Genomic DNA, 10,421 nt, shown 5'->3' on the forward strand with positions numbered 1-10,421 from the left:
CTCCATTGTTAATTTCCTAACTTTTAGCATTATTAAGGACACATTTATTCCTCTTGACAACAGTAATGCATGCACACAATACAGCAAGAAACAAAGACAGAAAATAAGTCTCAACCATACCCAGGACAGTGAGCTCAGCCACCGTGCGACTGCCCTCTTTCATCTCGCAGATATAAACACCATCGTCGTTGGTGGTGACATTGTGTATGGTGAGACGACGCAGGGTGCCTTCCTTCTCCATGAAATATTTGGCACTTTGCTCCAGCCGCGTTTCCTCCATGAACCAGCTGGTCTGGGTGGAACTAACAGGCACCTCACACATGATTGTTGCTGACATTTTCTCCTGAACCTCCACATCCTGCAGCTTCCTCCTGAATGGCACTTTGGGCTCTGACACAATGAAAAATAACAGAATGTTAAGTTTACACAGCCAGTTGCACAATTTTGCATACATGCATGTCAGTCTATTAAGTACAAAATGCAGCATGTACTGTAAAATCAACGATTTCGCTAACGTTATTAATTTCCCTGTGATATCTAGTTTAGACTAGAGTAACAAGGAGAAACTGGAAACTTGCTTGAGATATAATTGAACACATTGGAAATTTAATGTGCGTATATTTTATGCACCAAGATTTGAGACTTGACTATTCAAAAACATTTTCAAAAATCAATTTCAATAATCTTGCAGGACAATGTGAGCAAACATATCTGAAAATATAGCAAATGAAATATAGGCTTTTTGGTGGTTAACTGAAACCTTGGTTGTTCAAGCCAAGGTTTTACAGTTAAACTGTTGTGTATTGGAAGATATAACACTTTCAGAATACTCTACTCAAAGTTATGTGTGCTTATAACTTTCAGAGAATCATTTTAAAAATGTTACTGAGAATTGTTTATGTTTACCTGACTTCATCAATGTGAACCAAAGGTTTCCCTTTTTCAGTGGAGGTTACAGAGTATATCCTGTACATTTCACCTACTTCTCCACTTTCACTCTGCGCTCTGCAACGTAAATGACGGTTACAAACTATATCCATATCCATACTTTGGATCCAGGCCAACAGTTTAAACTTAGGGGTCAAGTGTTGAATGAAACTTCACTCTGAGATATGGGAAAAGTCCACTGAGGTCAGTAAATCACTCAAAGTACTCACATAAAAGAAATAAATATAGGATTTAAAATATTAAATTATTATTAATTATTTGCTAAATTTCTTGTACCTTACAGACGATAAGTGAGCTGTTTTCATATTGGCAGTGGATATTTTTAATAACAGCTGCACAAAAACACTGTCATATATTAGACAGAATCAAAGTTTATCATATGCTGTAAAGTCCTCTGAGGCAAACTGTGATTTGTGATCCTGGGCTTTATAAATATAATTGAACTGAACTGAACTGAACTGAATTTAAGGCTACACAAAGTGCAATGTTTTTGTATATTTTTTGAAAAAGAATACCCATCCTTTGTCAATTGCTTTTGTACTTTTGTATGTATTAGAAGTGACAGACAATTCAATGTAATTGTGTACAGTATTTGTTGTTCACATTTATTTTCTATTCACTATATTTTCCCTTTTATTCTGTGCCATATTTTGTGTATTCATTTTGAAATGGATATATCGTCAACCCCTAAGAGTTCAAAATGTATATTTTCCATCGCAAAGTTTCCATTTAAATCCTGCAAACTAACAACCTGCAAGGCAAAGACCAAAAGTATCTATTTTCCTGCCCCAGCAATAAACAGGTACATCAGCAGCACAGCCCTCATTATCACACATACCGACACAAATCTACAACCCTTCAGTTTCTTCCCTTGGGCCATTTTCTTCCCATGGGAAGTCTCACTTGCAGTGGTGCCAATGTGCTGCAGTGAGTGAGTGACCATCTTAGCATCTGTGAACTACTCATCACCAGCAGAAAATAGATGCAACACAACACCCTTCCTTCAGAGTATGAGCCAGACTTCAACCTTGTTGTGAAAAGCCACACTTATTTTGAGAGGTTTAAATGAGGCTTTGATAGAGTGATTTGTATAACACTGTAAGTAGTGCAGTGAGTTGCCGACATTGAGTTTTTACTAACTTATAGCTTATTTCTCAGTGCCTTATACCTCATTTTTTTAATATATTAAAAACACATAAATGAGCCACACTGCTGTACTGGAGGACATGTGTCTTCTTTAGGATGGACGTTGGCACTGCAGTTTATTTTGAGTGAATCCTGTATACACCATCCCTGCTGTTATAAATACCAGTAGAGCATCAAATGTGTATTAATATGCAGCTCAAAATAGTCTCCAACAAATGACTATTCACTCCTGTTTGAGTCATGCGCAGTACTCAGTTGTTTTAGGAAATTATTTAGCCTGCATAGTATACTGTGTATTTGTAAACCGTTTTTTAAAATATACTATATGTCTTCAGTGAGAACCAATTCGGGCTTGGCGGCATGGGCATGGTAGAGAGGTTGTGTTAAAGGTTCAGATACGTATGTATGTTTTCTTTAATGTATAAGAATTGTTGTGTTTTCGTTACTTTAAAATGAGCTGTTTATATCAACATAGGGAACGTGTACTTGTGTACCGAGATCACCATGTTGCACTGGCATGTTTCTACAGTGGCACAGGACAGACACACAAAACGTTTGCCATCAAGTTTTAACATCAGACACGGTAATTAGCAGCCCCTTTGAAATGAGCAGCATTGGAAACACCCAGATTTTTACAAATGATTTACCAGTTTAATTTACAAGTTCCTTTTGCTTAGGAGAGGAAGAGACCTGCGATAATCAGCTACCAATAAAAACCTCCTGAACATCTGGATCTCAGGTTGTCAGAAACAAGAGGTTAGCACACTTTAGCTGGTGCCAGGCTAATGGCCAGTCTGCATCGTGCCAAACAGCATCGCAGAAATGCTGATTTGTAACTTGAAACTTCTCCATTAAGTGTTTTCACCGATTTTATAAGCCAGTATTTCTTTTTGGAGAGGAATAGACTGCACATAATATGACTCCCAGTAAAATACTGTGCTAGTGGCAAGGGTCCGACAAGCCTTACAGTGTTGGAGGATCACTGATTTGTAACGTGAAATTGCTTCATCCAGTGTTTGTTCTGGGGAGGAGAGGAACTCTGTGGATAATTCAGCTCAAGGTAAAAACCTCTTGAACATGAGCACACATTAAGCTATCAGAGGAAAAAAAGGTAAGCACACATTATGTGCTATGCTAACAGCCCGTCTGCGATGACCCAAACAATACTGGAAACACTAATTTATAATGTATAGCTGCTTCATTCAGTGTTTTTACCTAAATATCCTGGTCCATTTGTTTTAGAGAGGAGGATACCTCTACAGATAATCCAGCTCTCTGTAAAAAAAACCCCTGAAAAATAAAAACTGAAGGAAATCTAACAGAGAGAAGTTTCAGCTGGTTGAAACCTGCAATCCTCACTGCTAGATGCCTCTAAATCACTGCTGCTTTACGCAACAAATTTATATATTGTTGGTTGTCCTGGAATTTATCAATATAAATAAAACAACAGACCCTTGATTGGATTATGCTGTAAATGCTGGATATAAAGTGAGTCCAGGGTGACAGCCTCTGTGATGTCATATGTGCTGACAGAAGAAAGATACTTTATGAACATGTCTCTAATTATAGCTTACTTGTGGAGTATTATCTTAAATGTGTACATAAAATTTATCACTAGGTATGTGGCATTTTTTAAGTCATGAGCATCTTACCTTTGACTGTTACCAACACAGCACTGTAGGTCTGCCCTGCCATATTGGTTGCGTTGCAGGTGTAGAGACCATTATCGCTCTGCTTGCAGTACAGGATCTTGAGGATGAAGTTCTCAGCTTGGTCCTCATAAATGACATGCCTGCGGCCCTCGCTGATGTTTGTTCCATCCTTCCTCCAGATAATGTGCGGTTTAGGGTGACCCGTCACAAAGCAGCTGAGTTTGGCATGTTTGCCTTCAGTCACCGTGCAGGTACGAGTAAACACACCTTTGGGTAGCTTTGCCAGAGCGGATGCCCTCAGCTCATGTTCCAGACTCAGAGAAGTCATAGTATCTGTGACGCTGGAAGTGGTGGAGGAAGAAACGGAGGATCTGCTTTCTTCAGTGCGATATATAGAGATGTCCTTCTTCATTTCCTCCTTGCGCTTTTGTAGGTGAGAAAGGAGGGAGGTGTTCTTGTCTGCAGACAGGTGGCGGGAATCGTGGGCATCAACAACAAGCGCTGCAGCAGCGTGCGCACGGCCAACGGTGTTCTGGGCCCTGCAGGTGTAGGTACCCCCGTCCAGGTTACGCACACTTTGGATCTTTAAGGTGCTGCTGTCACTGTCGGAAATAATCTTGATCCGGTTAGACTCCCCCAAGTAACGCCCATCTTTCTCCCAATCAAAGTTGGCCTCGGGGTAAGCTACAACCCGGCAATGGAAAACAACATCGCCTCCCAAACCTACACGAGCAGATGTGGGCTTAACCATGAAAGCAGGGGCCCTCTGAGCCATCTCTGTTGGCAGGGCCACTTTGAGGGTTACAGCAGCATAAGCTTCCCCGACGTTGTTTTTGGCCCGGCACATGTATTGGCCACTGTCCTCCAGTGTTAAGTCATAGATGGTCAGGCGGTACACATCTCCATCGTCCACGGTCTTGAAGCGTCCCCCAGATGTCAGCTTCAGCTTGTCCTTTTCCCAGGTGATCAGTGGAGTCGGGCTGCCGACGATAGTGCAGCTCAGGGTGGCATCTTTGCCTGCACACACTGAGAATGCCTTTGGGCGGGTGAGAAACCTGGGGACTCCTCCGAACAAGTTTGGATCCATTGTTTGTTCCTGTAATCAAAGAAAAGCAGAATATAACAATACAGTACCTAACAGGGGCTTACAAAATAATATGCAACATTGAACAACACATTTCACATTCTTTTAAGCCCTTTTAGTGATTTTCATGGCTGTCAAAAAAGCATGGTAGTAGTTTGATATAGTTTGCTGTTGGCTACCAAACACTAAAATCATTTTCAGTAACTCATTTGGGTATTATTATAAATAACTGCAGTTTTACAATTGAATTTGATAAAGGTTTTAGGGGGGAAATATTTCTGATTAACTGTAACAAATTAGGTTATATATTTTTAATGTTTATAAAAGCTTGTGTTAGTTGTATTACTTTCTGGCCTCACATTTAAGAGACAGGTCACTGCAAAATCACAGATATGTATTTTTAGTTTTACCTTCAGCACTATTTGTCACTATAGATTGTTTTGGTTTGAGTTGCCGAGTATATAAATATCAGCCGCAGAGGTGTTTCTGCCTTCTCTTAAATAAAATGCAAATAGATGACATTCAGCTTGTGGTGCCCAAATACGTCCACAGAACTTGTGAGTAGTAGTGATTTTTTTTTTTTTTTTTTTTTTAACCAAAGTATACATACAAAGCATTGCAACAGCAGTTAGTGCTCCTGCTGCGGCTAACCCAGGGCTGCCAGCAGTGACTGCCACTTCAGCACCCACACCCAGAGTGGGTGGAAATTGTTGGTATTCTCGCCAAAAATACCAGCAAATGCCATCTGAGGATGAGTGTCTTTGTTGCCAAGAATGGGACGTCAGTAGGTGTCAGATAGGTACAACGCCCATAAAGTCATCGGGTGAAAAATGGTTTCTGCATTTCAATATACAACAACGCCAGAGGGTCTTCTTTGAAGTGTCTGGGTTTATTTCCAGAGCACATAACTTACAGTGTTATGGATCATTCAATGGTAGCTCGTTAAGACTACCGACAATAACAAATAGCAACAGCTATTTAATAGTTCAATACTGCCAGCTCACCTTGCATCACTGAGCAAGGTAATGTTAAAGCCCGGCCAAGGAGGATGCCATTATTGTTAACATATCGTGCTGTCACGAGCATGAGCCTTTAATCCATGAGCTGATACACACATCCTTCTGCGCAGTGATGTGGTTGGTGGGTGTAGTTCAGAGGAAAGAAAATAGTTCCTACATGAAACTGCACACAACAAGGTTTGTAGATTATGATTTCTGAAAGAGACATTACTGTTGAGTTTGTTTTTATTTATTTTTTGGTGCTTTGAGCAGCATAAGCCGAGTGTCATCTAGTTACATCATATTTAAGAGAGGGCAGACATCTCTGCAGCCAATATCTCCAACAATCTGCAACTCACACCAAAGCAATCTAGATCAGTAAATGGCACTACAGGATATAGGAAAGATATGCAATTTGGATTCTGGGTTGAACTTTCCCTTTAAATTACAAATAAACCCTGTCAAATGCACCCACACCACTGTGGGATGTGACAGTGTGTTAAGTGTACTCTATAAATATGTTCTGCTATGAAAATAGACATAAATCTACAGTCCAGATAGGCATATTTATGGCTGGCAGTTACAGTGTCAGCTAACATAACTCTGCCCTGGCCTTGCAGAAATTCATCAATGAAAAGACTGAACTTCACGCATGCCATGCGGCCTGTTCAATAAAAAGGTAGTTTAACAACACAACAAGAAACAAATTCCCCCATAACAAGGTCAAATAGAGCAGATATGTGCCTTTCAGAGAGTGACATTTGCTAGCTTTGTCACCTCTGTCGCTTGAACTGCCTGTCCCAAAAATAACCTCAGCTGTCAGACCCCGTCTCTGTCCATTGCCATTTGTAGAAGCGAAAGGGATATCAGCTGTTTGATAAAGCTCCCACTTCAGAAACATACTCAGTGTCTATAGGCTACGTTCACTACAATGTCTGAAAAATCACATTGAAATGTATATATAATAATTTATAAGTTGTTTTAAAAAAGGCTAAAACTTAAGCAAACACGGTTGTTAGGACAGCTAAATCACATAATGTTAGCAAACTGGCATTGTAGCTAACTTTTAGTAGCCATTGACTGTTACAGGTGTGAAAATATAGTATTACAAATACTAAGTTAGGTTTAAATTAATGCGAAAACTGCTAAAAATTTCGTCGACTTTCACGGTATAATTAAATATTTGGTGTTAATATTTTTTAAGCCTAAACATTAGTTTTTTCACCTGGAGTCTTCAGCCGCTCAGGTAAAACGGGCGCTGAATCATGTGGGCTAAAACGTCAGCTGAAGCTTTCCGGACTACTCCAAAATCAGTTTAGAAATCCCACCAAAAAATGTCTTCTTTGCGCTCAAATATCCTTGAAACGGTTGTAAATCCAGGATGGTGGAACATCCCCCCAGTCTCCTGCAGTGGGCGGTTGACTAGACTTATTTTTTCTTTCTTCTCCGGTACCTCATGATGTCAAATAGCTGACGTGCCTATTTTGGCGCAGCCTCCTTTTCTAAAATAGACTTGTCATTTGCGGTGGAGATAGCAGAGACAGGAGACAGGCTGCTGCTGCTGCTGGATAGGTCGGGACGGAAAGCGGCCCGGCCTGGCCTCTGCTGAGGCCACACTGCTGCAGGCTGCACACCACAGGTTAAGTCGTAAACAGCTCCTACTCTGAATACTACAGCTAAAATAGTTTACACCTGCAGAGTGAAAACTTCCAGCGGCGGTGGAAAGAAAATGAGTATTTTCACTAAAATGCTGATTTACAATTCAATTCAGTTCAATGTATTACTGTCCCGGAGGGCAATTTGTGTTGTACCAAGTGTAAAAACATACGGTTGAACTCAAGACTTACCTTTTTAGTTTGGCTTTTAATTGAACTCAACCTATTTATTGATTGACTGAATAGTCATAATTAAATAATTATACAATTTAGTCTGTTTTACTAGATGGTATATTATTTTATTGTTTTTTATATATTATTATTAGTGCCATTATCCTTTTATCTACTATTTAGAGTATTTTATTTATTTACTGTTTATGTATTCATTTGATTTTAAAGTATGCTGAGGCAGCATTCTGTTTTTACGCACCAGTGGCCTGGAACAAACTGCCAATACAAATAAGAGAGGAAACCTCTGTGGACAGTTTTAAGTAGCAGCTCAAGACCTATTTCTATGCTCTTGCTTTTAACTAGTCCCTTCGTCTAATTTTTTTATTACATATTATGGTTTTACTTTCTTAAAAATGTGTTCTATGCTTTATATATGCGCTTTCATAATTTTACTCTTCTTGTTAAATATCTCTTATATATATATATACATATCCAGAGCTATGGTATACTTGTGTTATATCATGATTTTATTTTATTTTATTTTTTTTTTTGTGCATATGTACATATGTGAGTGTATGTGTATGTACGTTGTATTTGGGTGTTTGTATGAGATTTTACATATATATATACGTTTGTTGTGAATTATTAGGTTTATATCTTGCATGTAAAGCACTTTGAGCTGGCTTTTATGTATGACAGCTATACAAATAATTGTAAAATTACAAAATTTATTTATTTTTATCTTTTATCTATAGGTTTTATCCTCTGGTGTTTCTTCATTTATGTTAGTGTTTCCTCAGTTCCTGGTTTTAATGAGTATTTTTATTTTAGTGCTTTGATTAATTAGAAAGTCTTGCTTTTTCACCCATGTGCCTGTGTGTGTCTTTGCCAGTGTGTGTGTGTGTGTGTGTGTGTGTGTGTGTGTGTGTGTGTGTGTGTTGGGGGGGGGTCTCCTGGTTTTATTGTATTAAGCAATTTGTGTTACAGTTTTGTTTGTATAAAAAGTGACTGTTACTCTCACATCATCATCATCATCATCACCAATACTACAATTACAATATGTGCTGTTGCTGTCACCCAATCATCGTCATCATCATACGATAATACAACATGCTGTACTTAAGTGCAATAGTAAGGTACTTTTACTTTATTTGAGCGTTTCCACACCTCGTTACCGTTACCACAGTTGTTGTGCGAGATGATCTTGAGGTTGTGCCAGATTAAATGTGAAGTTAACATTTGCATTGGTGTTCTTGTCCATCAGCAGCTGGCCACCAAGACTCAACACAGCACATCAGAAATCCTTATCATGATGTTACAGTTTGGCAGAGTTGTAATCTGAACAAAAACCAGGTGGCTCTTGGAGCTATCATGTTTTGCAGTTGTGTCGAAGGATCAGTTGTTTCCTATTCTTCGTTTTAAATGTCAAGTGTGTAGGATTTAGCAGTGAGGTTGCAGATTGCAACAAAATTAATCTTCTCTCATATGCCAAGTGTGTCGGATACAACGGTGGCCAACGTGAAAACGCAAACAGCTTTGTTTAGAGCCATTGTTTGTTTTGCCCATTCTGGGCTACCGTAGAAACAATGCAATACGGCTACCCCGTGGATGAGGACCTGCTTCCTATCTAGATATAAACATCTAATTCTAAGGTAACAAAACACAACATGCATATTTTTCAAGAGATTTTACACTAATGAAAACACACTTATTTTATTCTCTTCCATTTCTGCCAATATATCCTCCGAAATTCTACACACTTTGCCTTTAAGTTACACTATTTTTACAGCTGATCTGATGTTTGTACTCAATGCACAAATTAAATTGATACCAATAATCTCATCAGACTGTGTATGACAAATTTACAAAACTGTCAGTGTTCCTAACTAATTAATAATAATACTAACTTTATTTTTTTTTATCATAATGACCTTACTGGCATGCAGTGGTATACAATCTACGTATTTTTTTTCCATTTTATAAGCAATAATAATACATCATTTGCAAGTCTATGGTCACATGGGCATGACCAGGACAGAATTTTCTGAGTAATACTAAAAATATATATTTTGAATTAATGTATATGTGATAGGAGTAAACAGAGAGAGACTTGCTGAATGTGCCCGGAGCGTATGACACATTGTGCTCCAACACCACCAGCTGCTTCACCCAGCTGGTCGGGCCTTATAATAAAGTTATGACTTCATGTTGTACAAAAGCCTAAAATATAGTTATGTGTTAAATCTATCTCCCATGACGTGTTCACAATGATGACAACATTTAACAGTCAGTCAGCATGACTTTGTTACTTTTAGATAACAGGATATTTATTTACTTAATGTTCTACTTTATCACAGATTTAAAGACATAATTATATTTCCTACATTTAATGATTGTTCTCTAGAGACAGGTGGTAGCAAGTCTTACCCCTTTCTTCCTTATTCTTTGGCTTCCATGGTATTTTCTAGAGCGGGCTTTCCCCCAGTGTCAGTGACTGACAGCAGCAGGTCGCCTGGACCCGCATTTAAACTCCACGAAACTCTAGCAGACAGTAATCCACTGTTGCTACTTGCCTCTGCTTCATCCTGTTCTGGCTACTGTTTTTGGTTTCCATGCTCCTGAAAGCACACAGAGAAAAAGAAAAAATGACAACAAATTGATGAACTCCTTTGTCTGTGTCTGCCACACATTCATTCAAACATTTAAGATCAGTGTGATACGTGAGTTAAATAAAATAAGGTTTACTTCAAACTGAAAGTTTAACTCG

The 10,421-nt window shown here is 38.8% G+C and overlaps 1 protein-coding gene across 1 annotated transcript in view; it reads right to left on the reverse strand.

The window, feature by feature from the left end:
• obscnb (obscurin, cytoskeletal calmodulin and titin-interacting RhoGEF b) overlaps positions 1 to 7,481 on the reverse strand; it is a 70,027-nt gene extending 62,546 nt beyond the window's left edge. The window contains exons 1-3 of the mRNA XM_042497487.1: positions 7,054 to 7,481; positions 3,747 to 4,842; positions 121 to 390 (exon numbers count right to left, since the gene is read on the reverse strand). Coding sequence (XP_042353421.1) covers positions 121 to 390; positions 3,747 to 4,833 — 1,357 coding nt within the window. The 5' untranslated portion in view covers positions 4,834 to 4,842; positions 7,054 to 7,481. The remainder of the gene's footprint in view (positions 1 to 120; positions 391 to 3,746; positions 4,843 to 7,053) is intronic.
• Between the last annotated feature and the right edge of the window lie 2,940 nt (positions 7,482 to 10,421).

The sequence above is a fragment of the Plectropomus leopardus genome, chromosome 12, assembly GCF_008729295.1.
Source record: "Plectropomus leopardus isolate mb chromosome 12, YSFRI_Pleo_2.0, whole genome shotgun sequence".
In the NCBI taxonomy this organism is placed as follows: Eukaryota; Metazoa; Chordata; class Actinopteri; order Perciformes; family Serranidae; genus Plectropomus; species Plectropomus leopardus.